This window comes from Nyctereutes procyonoides, unplaced genomic scaffold (assembly GCF_905146905.1).
Source record: "Nyctereutes procyonoides isolate TBG_1078 unplaced genomic scaffold, NYPRO_anot_genome, whole genome shotgun sequence".
NCBI lineage: Eukaryota > Metazoa > Chordata > Mammalia > Carnivora > Canidae > Nyctereutes > Nyctereutes procyonoides.
In genome coordinates, this window is record NW_026575040.1 from 23356656 (window position 1) to 23383296 (window position 26641).

General features: G+C 35.3%; 1 protein-coding gene across 4 annotated transcripts in view; it reads left to right on the forward strand.

Moving 5' to 3' along the window:
• DMXL2 (Dmx like 2) overlaps nucleotides 1–26641 on the forward strand; it is a 156873-nt gene that overhangs the window by 44968 nt on the left and 85264 nt on the right. For all 4 annotated transcript variants that reach the window (XM_055319683.1, XM_055319685.1, XM_055319684.1 and 1 more), the window contains exons 7-9: nucleotides 20506–20684; nucleotides 22370–22553; nucleotides 25319–25493. In XM_055319683.1, coding sequence (XP_055175658.1) covers nucleotides 20506–20684; nucleotides 22370–22553; nucleotides 25319–25493 — 538 coding nt within the window. The remainder of the gene's footprint in view (nucleotides 1–20505; nucleotides 20685–22369; nucleotides 22554–25318; nucleotides 25494–26641) is intronic.

A 26641-nucleotide genomic window follows, 5' to 3' on the forward strand; every position in this document is an offset into this window, starting at 1 on the left:
ATTGCATCATTACATAAATTTCATTTTATAATTGTTAGTGGTAGATAGAAATGCAGTCGATTTTTATATATTTGGTTTAAACCTAGAAGTCTTATTAAAGTCCCTGATTCTAATAAACCCTCTGTAGATTCCTTTGGTTTTGTATGTGCACAATCATATTATCTGTGAATAATGAGAGTTTTATTTCACCTTTTCTCTCAAATGTTGTATATCTTTTCCTTTTTTTATTACAGTGTCTAGGACCTCTAGTATAATGTTGAATAAAAATAGTAAGAGTAGGTATCTTTTTCTTGTCCCCAATTTCAAAAGGATACCTTTTACTCTTTGCCTTTAATTACGTTTACTGTAGTTCTTTCTCAGATAAAGTACATTACCTTATTTATAGTTCCTAGAGGGGTTTTTAAAATTTTATTTTTTTAAAGATTTTGTTTATTTATTCATGAAAGAGAGAGAGAAAGAGAGAGGCAGAGACACAGGCAGAGGGAGAAGCAAGCTCCATGTAGGATGCCCGACACGGGGCTCGATCCTGGGACTCTGGGATTACGCCCTGGGCCAAAGGCAGATGCCCAACCGCTGAGCCACCCAGGCATTGTGGGTTTTGTTTTGTTTTTTTTTTTTTTTAAAGACAAATGTTGAATCTTAGGAAATATTTTTCGTGAATCTAATGAGGTTATCATTTTTACTCTTTGAATAAGGAAATAGATGGACTTATTTTCAAATATTAAATAAACCTTGTGTTTCTGGAATAACCCCAACTTCATTATAATGCATTATCCTTGCTGGATTTGGTTTGCTAATGTTTTATTTAGGATTTGTGAGAGCTATGTGTTGGAATGAGATTTGGCAAATAATTTTTCCTTTTTTTTGAAATGTCCTTGACAGATTTGATATCAGTGTCATGCTGGCCTTGTAAAATGGATTGGAAAATTTTCTATTACCTACTGTATGAAAGAGTTTATGCAAGATCAGTGTAGTCTTCTTTTTTTTTAATTTTAGGATATTTAAATTTTTAGTAAACTTCTTATGTTAGAATAGTTTTAGATGTACAGAAAGATTGTGAGGGTAGTACAGAGAGTTTCCATATATCCCGCACCCAATTCCCTCTATTCTTAACATATGTTAGTTTACATTTGTTATAATTAATGAACCACTATTGAAGATTGATGTAGTTTTATTCTCAAATATTTGCTGGTAAAGCCATCTGGACCATGAGTTTTCTTTGTAGATTTTGGTTTTTATTTTTTATTTTATTTTATTTTTTTAAGATTTTTAAAAAAAATTATTCATAGAGACAGAGAGAGAGAGAGGTACAGACACAGGCAGAAGGAGAATCAGGCTCCATGCAGGGAGCTTGACATGGGACTCCCGGGTCTCTGGGATTATGCCCTGGACTGAAGGCGGCGCTAAACTGCTGAGCCACCCCGGCTGCCCAGATTCTGGTTTTTAAATAGTCATAGGGCTATTCATATTTTATATTTCTTTTTAAAAAAATACTTTATTTAAATTCAATTTGCCAACATCTAATATAACACCCAGTGCTCATCCCATCAAGTGCTCTCCTTAGTGCCCATTACCCAGTCACTCCATCCCTTTACTCTCCTTCCTTTCTTTAACCCTTTGTTTGTTTCCCAGAGTTAAGAATCTCTCATGGTTTGTCTTCCTCTCTAATTTTTCCCTGCTCAGTTTCCCTCCTTTTCCTTACAGTCCCTTTCACTATTTCTTATATTCCACATGTGAGTGAAACCATATGATGATTGTTTTTCTCCAGTTGGCTTATTTCACACAGCATAATACTCTCCAGTTCTATTCATGTTGAAGCAAATGGTAGGTATTCATCCTTTCTCATGGCTGAGTAATATTCCATTGCATATATATACCACATATTCTTTATCCATTCATCTGTCAAAGGACATTGTGGCTCCTTCCACAGTTTGGCTGGGGTGGACATTGCTGCTATGGACATTGGGGTGCAGTGTCTTGTTGTTTCATAATGTATCTTTGGGGTAAATACCTAGTAGTGCAATTGCTGGGTCATAGGGTAGCTCTATTTTAACTTTTTGAGGAACATCCATACTGTTTTCCAGAGTGGCTGCACCAGCACTGTAAGAAGATTCCCATTTCTCCACACCCTTGCCAACATTTGTTGTTTCCTGTTTTGTTAATTTTAGCTATTCTCACTGGTGTGAGGTGGTATCGTATCATTGCGCTTTTGATTTGTATTTTCCTGATGGCAAGTGATGTGGAACATGTTTTCATGTGTTTGTTGGCCATGTATAGATCTTCTTTGGAGAAATGTCTGTTCATATCTATTGCCCATTTCATGATTGGATTGATTGTTTCTTGGATGTTGAGTTTGATAAATTCTTTATAGATCTTGTATACTAGCCCTTTATCTGATATGTCATTTGCAAATGTCTTCTCCCATTCTGTAGGTTGTCTTTTAGTTTTGTTGACTGTTTCCTTTGCTGTGGAGAGGCTTTTTATCTTAATGAAGTCCCAACAGTTCATTTTTGCTTTTGCCTTTGGTGATGTATCTAGCAAGAAGTTGCTGCAGCCAAGGTCAAAAAGGTTGTTGCTTTTGTTCTCCTCTAGGATTTTGATGGATTCCTATCTCACATTTAGATCTTTCGACCATTTTGAGTTTGTCTTTGTGTATGGTGTAAGAGATTGGTCTAGTTTCATTCTTCTGCACGTGGTTGTCCAATTTTCCCAATGCCACTTATTGAAGAGACTGTCTTTTTTCCAGTGGATATCCTTTCCTGCTTTGTTGAAGATGAGTTGACCATAGAGTTGAGGGTCCATTTCTCGGTTCTCTAATCTGTTCCATTATCAATGTGTGTCTGTTTATGTGCCAGTACTGTACTGTCTGGATGATTACAGTTTTGTAATACAGCTTGAAGTCAGGCATTGTGATGCCTCCAGCTTTGGTTTTCTTTTTCAACATTCCTCTGGCTATTTGGGGTCTTTTCTGGTTCCATACATATATTTCTTTTATGTCAGTTTTGGTAAGTTACCTAGAATTTGCCAATTTTCTCTAAATTTTCAAATTTATGGGGATAAAATTTTGCAGAACATCTTATCTTTCTAATATCTGTAAAACTGTGATGATTTCATTTTCATTTTTGATATTTGTTATTTGTGCCTTCTCTTTTTCTTGATTCATCTCACTAACAGTTTATCAATTTTTTAAGTCTTTTTGAAGAACTAACTTGGTTTTGTAGACCTGTGTATTATATATCTGTTTTTCTGTTTTATTAATTTCTGTTCAGTTGCTCTTCTATTTTTTTTCAAACTTTTTTAGATGGATGTTTAGACTTTTTTAGAAATTTGTGGTATATGTGTTTAATACTGTAACTTTCCCTCTAAGCTTCAGTTTATCTTACAAATTTCTTTAATTCCTTAAGTATTTATATGTATTATTTTCATAATTATTCTAAGCATACATTTTTCCAGTTTTTATTGTGACTAATTCTTTGATTTGTGAGTTTTCCATAGAATGGGTTAGAGTTGAGTTATGTTGGGGGTGAGGATAGATGGTGCAGGAGTACTTTAATGGTAGTGACAATTTTAATTTTTTGTTATTAAATAAAACTTGCAAGTAGTTTATAATTAGAATAATTACTACTACTATTATGACAGCAACTACTAATGATTGAGTGTTATGTACCTGTGCCTCCACAAAGCCTGTGGGGCAGGTACTACTCTCCTTGAGCAATAGAAGAGGAAATTGCAGCTTGAGAACTTTCTGGAGAAGTTAGAACTAATCAGGAGGCAGACCTAGGGTTTTAGTCCAGGTGTGTTGGGTAGCAAGGCACCATTTTTCATTGAGAAAATGTTTATTGCAAGTGTGTTTGTGGGATTCTCTGAGGCCTTGGTTGAGAGTGCATTCTTTTAGCTTCTACCAGGTACGTGGGGGACAAATCCAACTCAATCTAAATTCTCAGTTTGGAAGTTGCTGTGCCATGTAGGTAGTGTGAGTTTCGGTCTTGTGAGGCCTGCCTTTTGGTTATAAATGCCCAGTGGAGCCTCCCTCCTCCACTCAGAGTCTAGGTGTAGATAGACCTTTCCTTGCCATATCCCTTTTCAGAGGTTTTTTTTCCTCCCTCAATTTCATCCTTTCACTTAGGTGTAGTCCTTAGTGGTTTTCTTGGGGTTATGCAAATGCCTCTGATGTGACTTCTCACCTTGCATGGACTCTAGGCATTGTCTATGTGTAGCTGTTTAAAACCAAAACTCTGTGTTATTGAGTATTGGCAGATTCCCTTGTAGCAGTCCATTTGCATCAGCATTTGTTTACTGTGGGCTCTTGCCTGAGAAAATAAATGCAGTCAGAAGAGAATTTTGGGAAGCTCCTACCATCTACCTGTATCTGTTTACTTCCTAATATCTTTGCCTATGTGTACTGCCTGCCTTTGTGTTGCCATGGGTGAACTGTCTGTGCTTTTTTTTTTTTTTAAGAGTGCATTTGAGTGGGGGGGGGGTGTAGAGGCAGAGGGAGAGAGAGAATCTTAAGCAGGCTCCATGCCCAGCCTGGAGCCTTGATGTGGGGCTCAGTCTCACAACCCTGAGATCAAGAGCTGAGCCCAAATCAAGAGTTGAACGCTTAATCAACTGAGCTATGCAGGTGCCCCACTGTCTGCTTTTATAGAAGGCCTTTCTTTCACTTGTTTGCTAGATCCCATGTGCTCTTGCTTACTCAGGGACATCACTATTTCAGTTGTCTCCTCTCTTCTCCATGAGTTTTCCCTTCTCCACTAGGCCATCACATTGGCATATGTTATGGGCTGAACATGGCCCTCCAACCCATTCATATTTTGAAGCCCTAACCCCCATTGTGATGGTATTTGGATATGAAGCTTTTGAAAGGTACTTACGGTTAGATGAGGTGGCATGAGCATGGCCCTCATGATAGGAATAGTAAGTACTTTTATAAGAAGAGACACCAGAGAGCTTGTTCTCTTTCTGCAACATGAAGACACAGCAAGCTACAAGCTAGAAAGAGAGCTCTCATTAATTTACCCATGCTTGCAACCTCATCTCAGCCTCCAGGCCTCAGAACTATGAGAAAACATTTGTTTAAGCCACCCAGTCTATGGTATTTGTTATGGTAGCCCGGATTCACTAATACAGCATAGCATACCAAACATGCTATAACCTTGTCCATTCCCATTCTGAAACAAACAACCACAATACCAAAAACCCTCTCTTGACCTTCTCTCAGGTCACATTTCCTTGTCCTTATGGCACCTTCAAAGAGTTGCTTATAGTTGCTGTCTCCCAGTTTTTCTCCTCATTTTCTGTTTTGTATACTCACTACTACTCTTCTGAAAGTGTCATTAGTGAGTTCCTGTTACTGAATCCTGTGGTTAGTTCTTTCTTAACCTAATTGCATTATTTAACACAGTTGGTTACTTCCTCCCTCTTGAACACTTTCTTCAATTTACTTCCAGGACACACAGGACACTCTTTATTTGCTTTTCAACTCTGGCTGCTCCTCATTAGTTGGCTGGTAGGACTTTTTCTCCCCTACTTTTAAATGTTGGCATTCCCCAGGGCTGATTTCTTAGACCTCTCCTCTGACCGTACTCACTCCTTTGGTGATCTCATCTTATCTCATGGCTTCAAGTGCATTCAGATTTGTATCTTTTGCCTGTCCCTCTCCTCTGAGCTCCAGGCTGATTGTTTTATACATTCATACATATATATGTATATACACACTCGCATGCATACATACATACAGACATAAAATTAATACATGTCTTCACGTAAATGTATCTAAAATGGAATTCCTGATCTCTGCCCCTGCCCCGTACTCCCTTGACGTTGTTTCTACCTTCAAAATATATCCACAGTCTGCTCACTTCTGTACCACCACCATTGTTATTATCTATTTGAAGCCTCCATCACTTATTACGTGTATTATTGTATTAAATTCTTAATTGGTTCTCCCAACTTTTGCTGTGTTCCTGTACAGTGTGTTTTCAAACCAGTGGCTAGAGTGATCTTTTCAAAATGTTTGTCAGATAATGTCACTCCTCTTGTCAAAACTGTCAAAACCTTTCCCATTACATTCAGTAAAAACCCAAATCTTTATGATGGCTTTCCAGGCCGCCCTATGCTTACCACATTCCTATCACTTCTTTGACTTTATCTCCTGTTATTCTCCTCCTTGGAAACCTTACTTCAGGAACACACCCATTGTGATTTTTTTTTAAAGATTTTATTTATTTATGAGAGAGAGAAAGAGAGAGAGAGAGAGAGAGAGAGAGAGAGAGAGAGAGAGAGAGAGAGAGAGGCAGAGAAACAGGCAGAGGGAGAAGCAGGCTCCATGCCAGGCGCCCGACGTGGGATTCGATCCTCGGTCTCCAGGATCATGTCCTGGGCAGAAGGCAGGCGCTAAACCGCTGAGCCACCCAGGGATCCCCCCATTGTGATTTTTTTTTAAACACAGCTTTTGTACTTGTTTTTCCCTCCATCCAAAAACGTGTCCTTCTGGAGACCTAGATGGCTTTTCCCTTGAATGTCTTCAATGTCACCGTCTCAGTGAAGCTTTTCCTAAAGCACCTTTTTAAAAATTATATCCCACCTCCCACTATACTTTCTATTCGCTTTTCCTGTTTTAATTTTATTCCTAGTACTTATCACTAGGCATCTGTTTTAGTTTGCTCTTATTGCATAACAAATGACTATAGACAGCAGCTTAAAACCACACATATACTATCTCAGCTTCTGTGGGTTACATGTCTAGGTGTGGCTTGGATAGATGCTCTGGTCTGGGACTTTAAAGGCTGCAGTAAAGGCACCAGCTGGACTGAGTTCTCACTCAGAGACATGACGAGGACAGAATCTTTTCCACGCTCACTCAGGTTGTTGGAGAGTTTATTTCTTTGTAGCCATATAATTGAGGGGTTGGTCTTTTCCTGGCTCTTGGTTGGAGGGCTCTTTCAGGCCCTAGAGGCTGCCAGTAGTTCCTTGACATTTTGGCTTTCTCTTTTGTCTCCCTTTTCCCTACTTTCTCCTTCTCCTTTCTGCCTCTCGTTTCTCCACTTCTTCCTCCTCACAGATAACAGAGCTACCTATACAGTTTGGCAGAGTAGATAGTAAGGAACCAAAGGACAACAGGAGAAAATAAATAACAAGTAAATTAGAGGAAAAAAATTAGATTTTAAAAACAAACACTGAAAAACTTGATAAGCCAGTTAAATCACCTACAAATTAAAAAAGGCCCTAATATTTAATATTTCTGGGTAGAATATGGAGATACAAGAATTTTCCATGTCAGAGAAAAGCATGGTTAATAAAAGGAAAACATCCAAATAATAGGAAAAATAGTCTGAAAAAGAATATAATTCTTGTCTTTGATCTCTAAAACTAGGCACTTTTAAAGCCTCGATCTTTAAAAACTAGTGTCCCATTACTTCTAAAACTTGATTTACCCACAGATTTGTTCTTTTTGTTACTCATATGGGTTACTATATACACACAGATGATTAGTAAACTTAGTCTCCTTTGATTTAATGAATCTGTCATAGGTGAGGTCGTGATGATTTAATACAGGACCAACTCATTGTGATCAGAGAGGTACTCTAGTAGCTGGAATGCAGCTGTATAATATTCCTAGTTAGTCATTCCCTGACATCAGCTTGGGCATTGTTGCACATGCTATGCTACATTTGAAGCATATCTTCCTTCTACCCTTTTTCAAAAAAAAATTAACGGCACTATAGTATAAAGTCAGGTTTTCCTTAAAACATGTATTTTGACGTATATATTGTCTGATGTACCTTTTATCTTAGAAAATTTATCTAAGAAAATGCACTTCAGGATTTCAGTAATTGATACTTGCAAAGTATACAAGAATCTTATCACAGTTGTATTCACATGATAGACTGTCATATTTATGTAAAATTTTACATATGTGCATGCATATATATGTATATATATATATAATTTGTCCTCTATTTCATAGTGCATTTTTGAAGAAAATTTTACTTGAAATTAACAACTTTCATGTGTTTAGCAAATGTTTTTTGAACACCACGTGCCCTTAGCTGTTCTGTGTTGTCAGTCTCATGATGAAGAGGATAGACAAGGTTGCTGTGTGCATGCAACTTAACTTGTTGTGAGGAAAGACAAAAAAATCATGTATTAATAAATGCTATCCAGAAAATTAAGACAGGATGACATAGTAGTGTGACTTGGTGTCTGTTAGAGTGTATGATGTTTAGAGAATGCTGTTCTGGGGAAGTAACTTTAAACTGAGAACTGAATAATTGGAAGGGGGCAGCTGTATGAAGTTTAGAAGAAAGGGTATTTTTGGCCAAGAGGACACCAAGTGTAAATACTCTGGGATAAGAATTAGGGCTTGTTAAAATACAGCAGAATGCTGGAGTGTAGAGGCTAGATTAGAGTATGCATTTTGGTTAAGATATGAAATAGAATAAGATAGGAGTTCCCCCCCCCCCAAAAAAAATAAATAAATAAAAATTAAAATAAAAAAAAGATAGGATTTCCCTGGAGAGGTCAGAGTTATGGATTCCGAGTTTGAATTCATTAGGCAAAAGATGGTGTTTATAAAGTTATGGGGCTGGGAGAAATTAACTAGAAAATGTATGCTGGAGAAGGGAATGTGGTTTAGGATGAAACCCCAGAATCCTCGAATACTAAGAAGTGGAGGAAAACGGGGAGAAGCCACTGAGAAGGAGTGGCCACTAAGATAGATGGAAAACAGGAGAATGTGACACTAGAGAAATCAGAAAGAGAAAAAACTCTAGAAAGAAGCAGTAGTTAATTATGTCAAATGACCTATAACATGGAGAAGACAGTGTAGATGTGTATCGAAAGCATGGGCCTACCTGTGTGTGCATAAGTTAAAATATAAACTTAAACACTTCTAGAATTATAGGATTCCAGACATCTTTGAGATCATAGGAAGCTGAGGTCTTTAGGGGTACAGCCCACTTCTCTGCCCCTTCACTGCCTCTAAGCCAAGTTAGCATCTTCTTGCCTCTGGAACTTTACAGGCATTTGAAACCATCCTGTAATCCTGTGTTTTCCCAGAGGCCAGGGTCCCCCAAACGTCTTACTCTCATAAGATTTTCATGACTCCTGTTGCTCCTGGGATAAAGACCATAGTCCTTATCCATGCATGGTAAGGCTCTGCTGTAGGATATAGCAGTGTGTACTCCAGCTTGTTCCCACCTTAACACCTGTCATACTCCTGGCTTTTCAGAGCCTTGAATGTGCCAAACTCTCGATTGCTTTCAGGCCTTTCTGTGCTCTCTGGGGAAGCATCCTTCTCTATTCTTTGCTTGGCCATCTGTGGTATCTTTCAGCTCTCCGTTGAAATATCGCTTTTTTTTTTAAAGATTTTATTTATTTATTCATGAGAGACAGAGAGAGAGAGAGAGAGAGATTGAGAGAGAGAGAGAGAGAGAGAAAGAGAGAGAGAGAGAGAGAGGCAGAGACACAGGCAGAGGGAGAAGGAGACTCCATGCAGGGAGCCTGACGCGGGACTTGATCCTGGCACCCCAGGATCAGGCCCTGGGCTGAAGTGGTGCTAAACCGCTGAGCCACCCGGGCTGCCCTAAAATACCACTTCTTTAAGGAAACCTCCCAAAGTCAAACTTCCCAAGGAAATACAGTATGCTTTTTCATTTGTGGCACTTACCATAATTGTATTAAAACAGTAATTTGTATCTTTATTTACTGTTGTCTTCACTTCTAGAGTATAATCTTTGTGCAACTAGGAAAGATATTTTGTTGTCTCTATCTCTTCCTTCCCTTGTTCCAACTATATCTGCAACAGTTCATATAGTGCCTGCCTGCATTCACTAAACGTTTGTGTGAGTGAGTCATGTGAGCATTCTGTAGTATGTATGCAGTTACTAGCACATCATTATTCATTTATATGTTACAGACTAATTTTGATTTTAAGTCTGAGACAGACTTAAAGATACTGAATTTGCTCAGCGTACAGTTTAGCTCTTTAACAGGTCTGTATCTGGTCATGATCAAATGAAATATAATTCTTCTAAAAAATATGTTAAAATCCATGTAATTGGATTGAATTCAGAATAGTACATTAATACAAATTATAAGATGCCCACCCTTCTCCTCTAAATGAGACAAATGAACTGTTAAAATTACTTATAAAAAGTATTGTTTTGTAGCTTCTTCTTTTGTAGTTGATTTCCCTCATATATTCATTTTTTAAAAGATTTTATTTATTTATTCATGAGGGACGCAGAGAGAGAGAGAGAGAGAGAGAGAGAGAGAGAGAGAGAGGCAGAGACACAGGCAGAGGGAGAAGCAGGTTCCCCACGGGGAGTCCGATGTGGGACTCAATCCTGTGGGACCACAGGATCACACCCTGAGCTGGAGGCAGAAGCTGAACCGCTGAGCCACCCAGGCATCCCTATATTCTTTTTTTTTTTTAATTGAAGTATTATTAGCACACGGTTATGTTGATTTCAGGTATACAATACAGTGATTCAACAATTCTATGCATTACTCAGTGCTCATCCTAATAAGCAGACTTGTAATTTCTTTTACCTGTTATACTCATTTCCCCACCCACCTCCCCTCTGGCAACCACTAGTTTTCTGTATTAAGTCTGTTTGTTTTTCTTTTTTTTTTCTTTGTTTTGTTTCTTTAATTCCACATGTGAGGGAAATCATGTGGTATTTGTCTTTCTCTAACTTATTTCCTTTAGCATTTTACTCTCTTGGTCCATCTCTGTTCTTGCAAATGTCAATATTTCACTCTTTTTTATGGTGAGTAATATTCCTCTGGGTGTGTACATGTTCACCATATCTTCTTTATCCACTCATCTATTGACGGACTTTTAGGTTCCTTCTGTATCTTGACAATTCTAAATAATCTTGTGGTAAATATAGGGGGTGCATTTATCTTTTCAAATTAGTGTTTTTTCTTGGGTAAATGCCCATCAGTGGGATTACTGGATTATGTGGTGATTCTATATTTAAGTTTTTTCAGGAATCTGCATACTGTTATCCACAGTGGCTGTACCTATTTGCATTCCCACCAACAGTGCATGAGAGTTCCTTTTTCTCCACATCCTCACCAACACTTGTTATTTTTTGTGTTTTTGATTTTAGCCATTCTGACAAGTGTAAAGTGATATCTCATTGTGGTTTTGATTTACATTTCCTGATGATTAGTGATGAACTTTTTTTTTCATATGTCTGTTGGCCATCTGTATGTCTTCCTTTGAAAAATGTGCATTCCTCTGCCCATTTTTAAATTGGATTTTTTTTTTATGTTTGGAGTTTTATAAGTCCTTTATATGTTTTGGATATTAACCCCTTATCAGATCTGTCATTTGCGTGTATCGTTCAGTAGGTTGCCTTTTTTGTTTGTTGATGGTTTCATTCACTGTGCAAAAGTTTTTTATTTTGGCATAGTCCCAATAGTTTAATTTTTGCTTTTGTTTCCCTTGCCTCAGGAGACAGGTCTAGAAAAGGTTTCTATGACTGATGTCAAAGAAATTGCTGCCTGTTTTCTTCCAAAAGTTTTATGTTTTCAGGTCTCACATTTAACTCTTTAATCCATTTTGAGTTTATTTTTGTGTATGATGCAAGAGAGCAGTTTGGTTTTCTAGCAGTGTTTATTGAAAAGATGATCTTTTTTTCCATTGTATATTCTTGCCTCCTTTGTCATAGGTTAATTTGACCATATAAGTATGGGTTTACTTCTAAGCCCCCCCATTCTTTTCCTTTTTTCTATATATCTGTTTTTGTCTCAATACCATACTGGTTTGATTAATTTACCTTTGTAGTATATCCCGAGGTTGTGATTCCTCCAGCTTTCTTCTTTTTCAAGATTGCTTTGGCTATTTAGGGTCTCTTATGGTTCCATGCAAATGTTAGGATTATTTGTTCTAGTTCTGTGAAAAATGTTGTTGGTATTTTGATAGGTATAACATTAAATCTGTAGATTGCTTTGGATATTATCGACATTTTACCAACATTAATTCTTCCAATCATGAGCATGAAATATCCTTCCATTAGTTTGTGTCACCTTCAGATTTTTTTTTATCAGTGTTTTATAATTTTTAGAGTATAGACATTTCACCTCCGTGGTTAAGTTTATATGTATTTTATTCTTTTTGGTGCAATTGTAAATGGGATTATTTTCTCAATTTCCCTTTCTGCTACCTCATTAGTAGTATATGGAAACCAACAGATTTCTGCATATTAATTTTGTATACTGTGATTTAACTGAATCCATTTATCAGTTCTAGTAGTTTTTTTTTGTAGACTCTTATTTCGTAGATAGTATCATGTCATCTGCAAATAGTGAAAATTTTACTTCTTTCTTACCAATTTGGATACCTTTTATTTCTTTTTCTTCTCTGATTGCTGTGGCTAGGACTTACAGTATTATGTTGAGTAAAAGTGAGAGTGGACATCCTTGTCTTGCTCCCGATCTTAGAGGAAGATCTCTGTTTTTCACCAGAGTATGATGTTAATTGTGGTTTTTCAAATACAGTCTTTATTTTGTTGAGGTATGTTCCCTCTAGACCTACTTTGAAGGGTTTTTATCATGAATGGGTGTTGTACATTGTCAAATGCCTTTTTGTTCATCTAGTAAGAGTATCATATGGTTTTTATCCTTACTCTTGGTAATGTGATGTATCACATTAATTTGTGAATATTGAACCACCCTTGCATCCCTGGGATAAATCCCACTTGATTGGGGTGATTTTTAAAAATGTATTCTTTGATTAGTTTGCTAATATTTTGTTGAAGATTTTTGTATCTGTTTTCATCAGAGATGTTGGCCTGTAGTTTTCTTTTTTTGTACTGTCTTTATCTGGTTTTGTGTTGGATAATGCTGCTGCCTTCATAGAATGAATTTTCCTTCATCTTTTATTTTTTGGAATAGTTCTTCATATGATCTTAATGTATCTGATTCTCTCTCTTTGCTTACTCAGTGTGTCATATTTGCCTCAGCTGTGTGTCACGACTGGTTGAACTTCAAGACTATTTTAGGATGTATGGTCTTTTGACAGGGTCATGTGATACATTAAAAACTATTAATGACCCATGTAAGATGATTAGTATTTGTTATTTGAACATCTACTGAATTTGAACTCTCATCTCTGATGAATTCAAAAGATGCCTTTGTACTTTAAAAACAACTTTGTAATAAGACTAAAAGCACATCCTCTTAAATGGGACATCTAGATTTTAAGCTCCTTGAAGGCGATTCTGTTTGCATGTTCCATAATGCTCAGTATCTTTTCTTTGAATTTTTACTACAATAGCCTTAGCAATTGACTAATGAGTATTTTTTCCCCAAGTATTAGTCATGCTTTCCTTGCATTAAATTCTCCAGTTCTTCTAAGAGCTAAGTGTCCTGTAATTCAAATGGAAAGATAAGAGTGCCTTACTGGTAAGGATACTTTGGAAATTAATAAAATGCTTCACAGGTTTAAAAAGCTTATTTCCTCATATTTTTGAGAAGATACCATGTCTAATTAAGGTCTTCTTGAGAAAAGAACAGAAACTAACTTTGTAATGTTGGCATTTCCCCCCCTCCACAATCTGTTCTGCTTCTGTTAATAAAGCCAAGTTTGCCTGACTTGATGAAACAGATGGTGACTGTGTGATCTACCACTAGAAGGCATTTTCCTCCGCCTCTGCTACATATGACAGGATTTCGGTTCAGGTGTTGTGGGACTCAGATTCAGTTACCTTCAGGATTTTTAATATTTCAGTTCATTGAGCACTTTTGCTGGTAAGATCTATTTTTTTAAGTGTGGTAAATTAAATTTTCTTGCACTTAATAGTATGTGAACTTTTTATCTGAGCTTTAAAGTCTTGTTAAAGAACTTTTTCCCCCCCACAAGGTGTACCTGATTACATTTTCTTTTTTTTAAATATTTTGTTTTTTTGTATTTATTTATTTATTTATTTATTTATTTATTTATTTATTTATTTATTTATTTATTTATTTATTTATGATACTCACAGAGAGAGAGAGAGAGAGACAGAGACAGAGACATAGGCAGAGGGAGAAGCAGGCTCCATGCACCGGGAGCCCGATGTAGGATTCGATCCCAGGTCTCCAGGATCGCGCCCTGGGCCAAAGGCAGGCGCCAAACTGCTGCGCCACCCAGGGATCCCCTGATTACATTTTCAACTCAAGAATTGTTTTCTTCAAAAAAAAAAAAAAAGAATTGTTTTCTTCAGTTTGCTTGCTGTATTTATTTAAATTATTCATTTATAAACTTTGTATCTCATCACTTTGTATAACGTTTATTTTGTAAAATTTGAAAATGAATTAAGATATTATTTTCTTGGGGTCCCTGGATGGCTCAGTCAGTTAAGCATCTTTCTGACTCTTGATTTTAGCTCATGTCATGATATCAGTTGTTCTGAGATCGAGCCCTGCATCGGGCTCTGTTCTATATGGAGTCTGCTAGAGATTCCTTGAGATTCTTTCCTCCTTTCTTTCCTTCCCCTTGTTCACATTCTCTCCCTTTCTCTCTCTCTCAAATAAAATCTTTCAAAAAATAAAATACTATTTTCCTCAGAAACCTTTTTTTTTAATAGAAGATAATGCTTTTCAGTAAAAAACCGTTTTTTTTTTTTTTTAAGGGCTCAGATAAGAATTTTTGAGGAGGGTGATTTTGGCAGGAAGGAGCGGAGAAGCCTACAAAATGATTCCAGAAGCTTTTCTTCCTCTTGAAAGCACGTCTCTGTTCCTAGATTCAATATTTTGATTATTTAAGGGTTGCCTTCTTAACCTTTTTCCTTCCTTAAAATGGAAATACCTTTATTTTTTAAACATGATATGTATTCATTATAAAAAGAATGCAGAGAAAATGAAAATCTCCTGCAAAATAGTCCTACTTACAATAAAAAGGTCACTGTTTTCTGTTCAATATATATTCTTTCAGACTTTTTGATGTCTTTGTAAACCACACGCATATACATACATATGCAAATTAGGTCATATTCTTTAAATTGGTTATTTTTTCACTTAGTATATCATAGATTGCTGTGTAATACACATGTATGTGTATTCCTTTTATTTTTTTATTTTAAAGATTTTATTTACTGATGAGAGACACAGAGAGACAGGTAGAGACATAGGCAGAGGGAGAAGCAGGTTCCCTGCGAGGAGTGTGATGTGGGACTCAATCCCAGAACCCTGGGATCACGACCTGAGCCAAAGGCAGACACTCAGTTGCTGAGCCACCCAGGTGCCCCTGTGTATTTTTAAAGGTGACATAATTTTCTATTATATGAATGAATGTTATTATATTTTGACTTAACCAGATGACTATTAATGAACATTAAGTACTTCTCATTTTTCTTTTGCTATTAAAAATAAACATCCTTGTATATAAATCTTGTCCTGTTATTTCCTTTTTTAGAATTAACTTTATTGAAATACACTAGAGATAAAATGTGTATTTTAAGTGTACTGTTCAGTGAGTCTTGACAGATTTATAGACTTTCTCAAGATTACTTTGGCTATTCACAGTCTTGTGGTTCCATGTAAATTTTAGGATCTTTGGTTCTAGTTCAGTGAAAAGTACTATTGATATATATATTTTTTTTTACTATTGATATTTTGATAAGGGTTACACTGAATCCGTATTTTGATAAGGTTTGCTTTGGGTACTGTAGACACAATAGTCTTCCAATATATGAACATGATGTATTTTTCCATTTATTTGTATCTTCTTTGATTCCTTTCATCGGGGTCTTACAGTTTTCATTGTGTAGGTCTTTCAACTTTTTGGTTAATTTATTCCTAGGTATTTTATTCTTTTTGATGAAGTTGTAAATGGGATTATTTTCTTGGTTTCTCTTTCTGCTATTTTGTTATTAGTATATAGAAATGCAACAAATATCTGTATATTGATTTTGTGTTCTCCAATTTTACTGAATTCATTTATTCTAATAGTTTTTGGTGGAGTCTTTAGCATTTTTCAAATGTTTTCTTTGCATCTATTGGGATGATCTTAGAAATCTTATCCTTCATTTTGTTAGTGTAATGTATCATGTTGATTGATTTGCATAAATAGAATCATTCTTATATCCCTGGAATAACTCCTACTTGATTTTGGTGAATGATCTTTTAATTTGTTTTTGAATTGGTTTGCTAAGATTTGGTTGAGGATTTTTGCATCTATGTTCATCAGGGTTATTGTTCTGTAATACAGAGTTGTATATAGCTTTATTTTATGTTTGGTAGAATTCACCTGTGAAGCCACCTAGCACTAAGCTTTTGTTTATTAGGATTTTTTGATTATCGGTTCTGCGCTGTTACTAGTAATTGGTCTGTTCAGATTTTTCATTTCTTCATGAGTCTTAGGAGGTTGATGTTTCTAGGAATCTATCCATTTTTTTTCTAGGTTGTTTAATTTGTTGGCATATAGTTTTCTTTGTAGTAAACTGTAATTTTTTTTATATTACTGTGACGTTGATTGTGATTTCTCCTTTCATTTCTGATTTTATGTCCTCTCTCTTTTTTTATTGATTAGCCTGGCTAAAGGCTGAATAAGTTTATCTTTTCAAAGAACCAGCTCTTAGTCTCCACTTGATCTTAGCCAAAAGGCCGAGAAGCAGTGAACCAGCTCTTAGTCTCAATTGATCTTTTCTATTCTTTTTTAGTCTCTATTTTATTTGTTTAAGCTCTGATCTCTATTATTTCCTTTCTTCTACTCTAATCATTTTGGGCTTTGTTCTTCTTCTAGTTTCTTTAGTTGTTAAGATTAGATTGTTTATTTGAGATTTTGTTTATTGTTTGAGGTACACTTGTATCTCTCTAAACTTCCCTCTTAGAACTACTTTTGCTACATCCTGCAGATTTTGGACCATTGTATTTCATTTTCATTATCACCATGTATTTTTTTAAAGATTGTTTAAAAAAATTATTCATGAGAGACACATAGAGATAAAGAGAGAGTGTGAGGCAGAGACACAGACAGAGAGAGAAGCAGGCTCCATGCAGGGAGCCCGACGCAGGACTCGATCAGGCCCCGGGCTGAAGGCAGGCACTAAACCGCTGAGCCACCCAGGGATCCCTCACCATGTATTTTTTAAATTAACTCTGTTTTTTTTCATTGACCCATAGGATGTTGTTTTACCTTTCTGTCTTTATTTCTTCAGGTGGTTTTTTTTTCTTTTAATAATTGTTCATAATGTTGTGATCAGAAAAAGATGCTTGATATGGTTTCAGTCTTCTCGAATTTATTTAAAAACTTGTTTTGTGGTCTATTGTCTATCTTGAAGTATGTCCCATGTGTACTTGAAAGGGATGTGTATTTTTGCTGTTTTTGGGTGGAATGTTCTGTATATATATGTTAAATCCATCTGAATGTGCTATTCAAAGCCACTGTTTTCTTAGAGATTTTCATTCTGGATGACCTATCCATTAATGCAAGTGGGGTATTTAAGTTCTCTATTATTACTGTATTACTGTCAATTCCTCTATTTATGTTTGTTACTATTTGCCTTATATATTTAGATGCTCTTGCATTGAGTGCCTAGATATTTATAATTGCTGTATCTTCTTGTTGGACTGGAACCTTTATTGTTATGTAAAGCCCTTTTTTTGTCAAGGTTTTTGGGTTTTTGTTTTTGTTTTGTTTTGACAGAGCACATGTGAGAGAGTGCAGGGGTGGTGAGGGAGAGAGAGAGACAGACAGAGAATCCCAATCAGGTTCCATACCCAGCATGGAGCCCAACTTGGGTCTCAGTCTCACAACCCTGAGATCATGACCTGAGCCAAAACCAAGAGTCAGATGCTGAATGGACTGAGCCACCCAGGTGCCCCATTAATTTTCTTACTTCTAATTATGGCCTTTTCTGTCCACTTAAGGAGTTCTCCTCAGTACTTCTTGTGAGGCTGATTCAGTGGTGATGAACTCTTTTTTTAACTTTTATTTCTCTGGGAAAGTTTTTTTTTTTATCTCTCCTTAATTCTGAATAACCTTGCCTGGTAGAATATTCTTGGTTGTAGGTTTTTTCTTTTCGGCACTCTGAATATATCATGCCGCTTTCTTCCGGTCTGCAAAGTTTATGCTAGGTCAGCAGCTGATAACCTTTGGGGTTTCTCTTGTATGCAACTGTTTCCTTTTGCTGCTTTTATGATTCTCTCTTTAATTTTTGCCATTTTAATTGTTATGTGTTTCCATGTGGACCTTCTTGAGTTCATCTTGTTCACAACTTTCTTTGCTTCCTGGGCCTGGATATCTGTTTTCCTTCCCCAGGTCAGGGAGGTTTTCAGCTATTATTTCTTCAAAGTCATTTCTTCCTTCTTGCAGCCAAGTCTCTGTCCTTCCTGTACTTTTCATTGTGACCTTCTCTATGATTAGCTGTGAAAGATCTGTTCTGCTAGTCTTCAAGTTGTTTTTAGAGTTGCAGTATATGTAGTTGTTGCCTCGGTATGTCTATTAGAGGAGGTAAGCCCTGGGCACCATCTTTCCTACTTTCCATCGCTTTATAGTAAGTTTTGAAATTGGGTAGTGTGATGAGTCCTCTTTGTTTTTTCTTTAAAAATATTTTTGGTGGGGGTGCCTGCTCAGTCACTTGAGCATCCAACCCTTGATTTTGGCTCAGGTCATGATCTCAGAGTCATGGGATCAAGCTCCGTGTCAGACTCCCTGCTCGGCATAGAGTCTGCTTGTGCCCCTCTCTCTGCTTCTCCTCCTGCTCACTCATGCTCTCTCTTTCAGTAAAATCTTTAAAATCTATTTTTTTGGTGGTATTGTTTCTTTGATGTCCTACAGATTTTAGAATAAGGTAGTTTCTGCCAAAAAGCTTGCTGTGATTTTGGCTGTGTTCACATTAAATCTTTTTATAGATCAGTTTGGGAAAAACTGGGTCAGTAACATTTGTTTTTCAAATCCCTGAAGATGGTATGTTTCTGTTTTTATTTAGATTTTCTTTCTCTTAGCAGTGTTTTGTAGTTTTTAGCATATATATCCTATGCCTAATTTGATATCTTCCTAATGTAAAATAAAAGGTATTTAAACATATTACATTTCCAATTATTGCTAACATGTAGAAAGAGAATTGCTGTTTGAATTTTGGTCTTTAGTCTTATGTTAGTAGGTCTAAGTCTTTTTTTTTTTTTTTTAGATTCCTTAGGATTTTATGAATAAAGACTATTTTTTCCCCCCAATTTGGAAATTTTCTGGTTCTCTTTCTGTTAATGATTTCTAATTCACTTTTGTGTGGTTTTAGTTTTAGGCAGTAACAGATGAAAGTAAAACTGTTCTGTTTGAGTGAGGGATTGCTAGTGGGATGGGAGAAAGGAGCTAGCATGCCATCTGCTCATGGAAGCACTCAGCTTTTTCTTTACGAATGCTGAGGGGGCTCTGAGGTGCCTCTGTGGTTTTTATGGTATGTGGCCTGAAACCACTGCTGTAGGTTGTGCAGTAAATTTGGTTAGATGAAAATGATGCTAGGTTGAAGAAGTTCTTGGAGGAAAGCAAGTAGTACACTGTTAAGTGGTTTTCTCAGACTAAGCACTTTAAAAAATTTGCTATATAATTAAAATACCCAAATAAATGAGACCTTAGTGGAAACATACATTATGCAGTATAAATTGAAAATGAGTACCGAGATGATGATAAACAGAAATATTTGTCTAATCCAGAAGACAGTATTTGGACCTATACATACTTTACAGGAGTAAATAATTTGTTTCATAGAGTAAGATTTTTGCATGAATGGTTATTTTATTATTTCCCTTAAGACCCTATTCACTATTGAGGACAAAGCACTAGAAAGAGAATGATTTCTATTAAATAAGATAAAATTATTTTGACCTTTAACAAAATTCATAGAACTAAGTTAAGTGATAACTTAGTGCCTATTGTTATTTTTGTATCTTATTTAAGTGGGCATAGAGGTGATCCCTGACAACTACCGGAGTGCCTTCACTTCATTTAAAGTGGGGATCAGAAAACTATGATTTTTATGTTTTTAAAGGGTTGTAAGAAAAAAAGGAGAATTTGTGTTAGAGTCTATGCGGTCCACAAAGCCTAATAACTTCCTTACTGTCTGGCCCTTCACAAACTCCCTGTGAATACTGATTCCTGACATAGAGTCTAAGAAGCATTTCTATTTAAAAAGAACTGGTTTAACCTTTACAGGTGTCTTCAAAAAAGGAAAGAATGTTAACAGTGACTAATAACATGGCTTCCTTCTTATCCAAGGGCATCTGGTTTCAGAATCTTCCCTACAGTGACCCTTACATGTTTAAATGAGAGAATTTGGCTTCAGTCTCTCTCTGTAAACCACCATTATGCAGAGGAGATTGATAATGAGAAAACTGTCCATTTATTTTTCAAGAGTAGTGTTCTTTGAGGTCATAAACATTTTACACATAAGTTTGTGCTATATAAAACTCATACTTTAGTTTTTACAGATAGCTTAATTTTTAAGGTTTCTCCAAATCACATTTTGAATTGTGTAATGTTCAGATTAATTTTATTGACATATATTTTTGCAGGATGATTGTCTTTTGAAAGTATGGTATCCCATGACTGGCTGGAAATCCTCAATTATACCTCAGGATCATCATGAAGTGAAAAGGAGACAGGGGTCTACTCAGTTTTCCTTTGTTTATCTGGCACATCCCCGAGCTGTGGCAGGTTTCTCTTGGAGGAAAACTAGCAAGTATATGCCCAGGTTAGACAAATATGTACTATAATTTTGGTTTGTTTACTTATATATTTATAAAAATAATGAAAGCAAAGATACTTTTAGTGCATTGACTTGGTGGAAATGAAAAGCATAAGCTCTGGATGTAAACTGCCCGAATTCAAATCCTGCTGTTGTTACTAGCTTGGTGAGCTCTTGCGTAAATTTCTTAAGTTCTCTATACCTCAGTTTTCTTCTCTGTAGGTAGTGGTACCTACCTCAGAGAGTTGTAGTGAGACTCACTGTGCTAGTGCATGTGAATATTTACAGCAGGCCTTTGCACATAGTATGGGCTTAGGCTGTGTTAGCCAATACTGTTAGTAATAGCAACAGTAGTAAAAGATTCCAGGAAGGAAATGTTTGCAAGTAACAGGAAGCACAGATGGAAGGAAAATGAAACATAGTAATAAACTATCAAAAATACATGTGGTGGGAAAGCATATCATAATAAAATGGCCAGGTTTTTCTTAACATACGAGCATCAAAGAATTTGTTATAATTTTTTTCCTCATTGTTCAGCACTCTTAAAAGTATTTAGAAGGTTAAATAAAACTGCAGAACAGCTCCTACAAATGATTCCTTTATCATATATAGTTACTAAAAAACTTGCTTAGAAATCTGTCTTCATTTTTGAGAGAAGGTTATTTCATCTGTGAACTATTTACACTGGATAGGAAATATAGCACATATTATAGAGATAGGTGCTCAGGAAATGGGAAATTCATTCATTTTTGGAATCTGAATAAAAAGCTTATTCGGCTTAAGTTATTTGTGTCTATTGAAAACATTTGCAAAATACTTTTGACTGAGTCAGAGTCCATGTAGACATTTTTTTTTAAAGGGAAAATGGTTTTTTTTGTTCTATAATGAGTAGTTAAGTCACTTCAGCTGCTTGATGCTATAACATTTTGCTTATTTTAACTTCATGGAAATTGATTTATAGTTTGAAATTATATTCTCCTTGCACTTTTATTTTGAAGATGCTCATTTGTTTATCTGTTTATAATATTTTAGATTATAAGGATGACACAAGATGACACAAGTACTGCCATAAGCCATGCAGTTTAATTACATTTAATGAACTTTTTATTATGGTCATTCTATAACCTGCCACGATTAGGTTTTCTTTTGCTGTATAGTTTGTTTAGAAGATAATAATATTCCCCCAGAGGCTAGTTTTCAAGCAGCATATGTGTGATCAATCATACATTTCTGTTTCCTTTGTCAAGCAAGGAAGTTTTTATGGTGTTCACCTTCACAGTGATTCTGTGTATGATTTTAAGCTCTTTGATTGACCTCTTTCTCCATACACTGTAATTTCTAAGCAATTGGAAGCATACTAAACTGTCATTTAATGGAGCTGTTCAAGGCATAGTTTTAATGAATCAAAGTATCAGTGACTGCTAGGTTGTTTCTGTTTTATGGTAACTGATTGCAGCCCTTTATTCAATCTGCCACCTTGCAAGTATGAACAGGTAGTAAATGGGGTTTGGTGAGAATGTGAAATAGCCTGTGTAAAATCTGTTACCATGACTGAAAAAGTAACTACTCTCGGTCATACTGTTAGTTGTGTACTGTTATTTTTATACCTGAGAACCAGATATTAATAGCCTTTAATTAATTAATGGCACTACTATTCATAGTAACTTTTGTTTACTTCTCTTTGTCATTAGAGGTTCTGTCTGTAATGTGTTATTAACTTCATGCCATGATGGTGTGTGCCGACTCTGGGCAGAAACCGTCTTACCAGAAGATTGTCTTTTGGGTGAACAGATTTGTGAGACTACTACTTCTAGTGTTGCCAGTAACCTTACTCATGCTGGAAGACACAAAGACAGAATACAACATGCTCTTGAGGTATGATATTATTTCAAATGTGATAAGATAATGGGAGTTTGGTGGGAATTTATAAGCTGAGATGCAGATAATACACATGGTACATGTAATGATGAAATTAATAACAAATAATTCTCACTAATTTGTTTTATGCTTGTAAGACCATTAATTTTATGCCACTTAGAAGCCAGATACAGTAGAAATAATTTCAGACATGTAGCCTAGGGAGTATAAGTTTAATTTTTTCACTTTGCATGTCAAATACAGTAATCTATAGGAATAGGCAGCTTTGGTTACTACAACATATAAAGACTCAGAAACTAGTTGTAATTAAAAATGTTTTGCTTTTGTTTCATGGGATTAAATTTTACATGTGTGTTCTAATTAAAAATGACTATTTTGATTCTTAAGATAAAGATGTTAAGATATACACAAGTCAACTTTTTTTTAAAAGTCAACTTTTATATAATTACTTTATAATTTCCATAGTTTAGTATTTTGAAGGTAAACTACTTTTTAAAAAATTTTTTTTAAAGTTTTTTTTTTTAAATTTATTCATGAGAGACACACACAGAGAGAAAGAGGCAGAGACACAGGCAGAGGAAGAAGCAGGTTCCACGCAAAGAGCCTGATGTGGGACTCGATCCCAGGACTCCGGGATCATAACCTGAGCCAAAGGCAGGCGCTAAACTGCTGAGCCACCCAGGGAAATCCTTTTTCTAATTTTTAAATGCAATATGTATGAAATAAAAGTGTGTCCTAAGAAATTATATTATAATATAAACTGTTGTGTCCATTATGAGTAGGGATAAAATGAGGTAAACACATTTTTGAAAATTACCAGAAGTTTATCCAAGTAAACCTAGATTACTAATTTTCTGAATTTTTCACGTGACTTATTACTACACAAAGAATATATGCTTATTCTAAAACTAGATTAGAAAAATAATGGAATTTATAATCCAACTATTCTGGTTATGTATGTGTATTTTTTCTTTATGTATAAGATTGAGATATTATGCAGTAATGTTTTATAACTTGCTTTTTATGCTTATTATGTTATAAACATCTATGTTACTAATTATGTTTTTATATTATACTTTTACATTAGCAGTTTTATGGTTGCATAGATAAAATGTTTTGCTGTTTCAGCTAGCAGAAATATTTTTTAGGTTTGGTAGTCTGAAGATATGCTCCTTAAAAAATTTTTTTTTTATATATAGTAGGCTGGCTCTGATATCTAATACTATCTGTGATTGGGCTTTGTTTATATATTTCCCCCTCCCAACTTAAATTAAAAGCAGAGATAAGAACAGTTAAAGTTATATTTTGTTTTAATATTTATTGAAATTTAGTGAGACAAAGTACTCAATTTTTACTACATGTTTACAGTCATTTTTATATTCTTATATGACATTTTATCTTTAAATTATAAATGAGTTTTTGGAAACTAAGTGCTTTGAGACATCTTTGTGTCCTCCATAGTACCTAATATGTTGCCTTTCAGGTGTTAAATTGAATTACTAATTGCTGCATAAAATAAAAGCAAAAATTATAAGTAAACATATATAGTCAGTGATTTGGCAAATTTTTGCTACCTTTTAGTATTGTTATTAATTAATTAAAAATGTTAAGATTGTTTCTAATAGAAAAAGCTTAATTGTCTAATGTATAAGCTACCTTGCTTTTTGATATCCTTTTGTCTTAAACTCCTAACTGTAAGGTCTATAATTCTGTATATACTTATAAATTTTGTTCCTCGGAGAAAATAATCAGCCAATATTACACCAGTCTTGCCAATATAATTTTTAAAATAATGATAAATGTCAAAGATCTAATGAAAATAATTTTATAGGTGTTGTGGTACAGGAGGTCTCTAATATATCCATCTTAAACCTATTATCAAAGAAGTAAGCAGCTCTATAGCAGGGTGACCAGAGGTGAAGGACATGCGATAGATCTGATACTGTTTTCCAAATGAAAAGGGGTAAAAGCTTTGGAAATTGAAAGAAAGGACCAGATATTACTTTAAAGTAGGAAGAACTGAGAGAATGCCACATTTTATTTAACTGACTATGAGGAACAAAAGAAAAAAAATGGGAAATTATTGTAAAGCATGGCATTGAGGGCAGGTTAAGTGACAGAGTAAGGAAATACTGTGAGTTGGGGTTATTGGTATGGAGATCTTTTCTTTTTAAAATAGTTGAGATAATTGGGTATGCTAGTGGAGAATTTTTGTCCTACAGACATACCTCAATTTAAACAAATCTCATATGTCAGCATTTTCATGAGAGCTTTCCTGGCTCCTCTTACCTAAATAGATTCCCCTTATTCTATATTTTTATACTCTATTTTTCTTCTTTATAATAGTTGTAATTTACAGGTAAACAGCTGTAATTGTTTACTTGTAAGTGAGAATATTGGGGAGACAGGCTCTTCTTCCTGCTAGGAAGATTCAGGAATTTTTTTTCTTTTTACTGTTGTGTCGAGTAAATTTCATCTCATAGTGGAATATCCTGAAAAACTTAGACTTTGGACTTCTCATCTTAATCAAAGTTTCTATAAATAATGAGTATTTCGAGCAACTACTTCTGCCTTAAATTATAAAATTTGCAAAAACTGGAGTATATAGTCAGGATTGTTCAGCTGTAGTTAAGGAAATTTCCTTTAAAATGTTCAGATTTTTCAGAGAGGAAAATTATAAAATCCTTAATAATAAAAGATACTTGGATCAGCATTTATTAGGCTTTCCAGAGTTGAATTTAACCATTATTTTTCTATTTTAGACAATACACCATTTGAAAAATTTAAGAAAAGGACAGAGGAGGGCTTCTGTTCTTGTAACTCACACCGAATTAATGTCTGACCAGATGGCAACGCATGAAGTTCAGAGACACATTTCCCACCATGCAAATGCACTGTGTCATTTCCACATTGCAGCAAGCATCAATCCTGCCACAGGTAAAGGATAGTAAAGTTTTAGTTCCTATAAATATGCTAAAATAAGATAAGTAAATAGAAAAGTAGGACTACTTTTAGAACTTTTTAATTTTATGTTAATATTCCACGTTTCCTTTCAAAATAGCTCTTAATTCAAACAGGAATATTATATAAAGTATCATTTCTTCAATTGAGACTATGTGATTCTCAGGAAACAATTGCATGTAAGTATTTTTGAGCACCTCTGTGTAGTATATATAGCAAGGTTCTAAGTCAGTTAGAGCGTTAGTTGAACTTGGGAACACACGTGGTGGTAGCCTGGTTCAATTGATTTCCCTCATTTTTATATTTTCACTACTAAACCTTCTTTTCAACTTTTCTTTATAACTATCTAAATATATATTTACATACTTTTCCTTGTATTTTAGCATATCTTGTTTTCTACTTCCACGGACTTACTTTTTTTTAATACAAGATTTACTTATTTATTTATTTGAGAGAGAGAGAGAGAGGATGAGCACGTAGTGGGGAGGAGCAGAGGGGGAGAATCTCAAGCAGACCCCTCATTGAGCAGGGAGTCCAACATGGGACTTGGTCTCATGACTCATGAGATCATGACCTGAGCTGAAACCAAGAGTTGGAGTCTTAACTAACTGGCCACTCAGATGCCTCCTCATGTGGACTTTCTTATCCTACACTTAGGGAAAGATATTATTTCTTCTAACCTTGATATTTTCTTTTTTCTCTTTTCCTCCTGTGAGGTTACGCAGTATTTTGAGGCAAGTTGTGTTGGCAAAAGCATATTTGAAAGCTTCTATTTAGGGGGATTGTTTTCTTTATGCATGAAAAACATGAAAAGGCTCATAGATAATTTCATATTACATTGCCAGTAGAACTATATTTGTGTAAAGTTACAGTCATATTTATTGAAATGAAAGTCAATATATTGCTTCAGGATGCAGAGGAGTTTATTTTTAAATGTTTGTTAATATAGAGGTGATACTCAGTAAATACAGTTCTAGAAAGGTGATCTTTAGGACACTCCCCCCCCCCTTTGTAATAGTGGCTCTAGATATGTGCTGTCTAGTATGGTAGCTCCTTGAGCACTTGAATTGTGGCTAGCCTGTATTGAATTATGCTGTAGAATACATACTGAATTTTTAAGACTT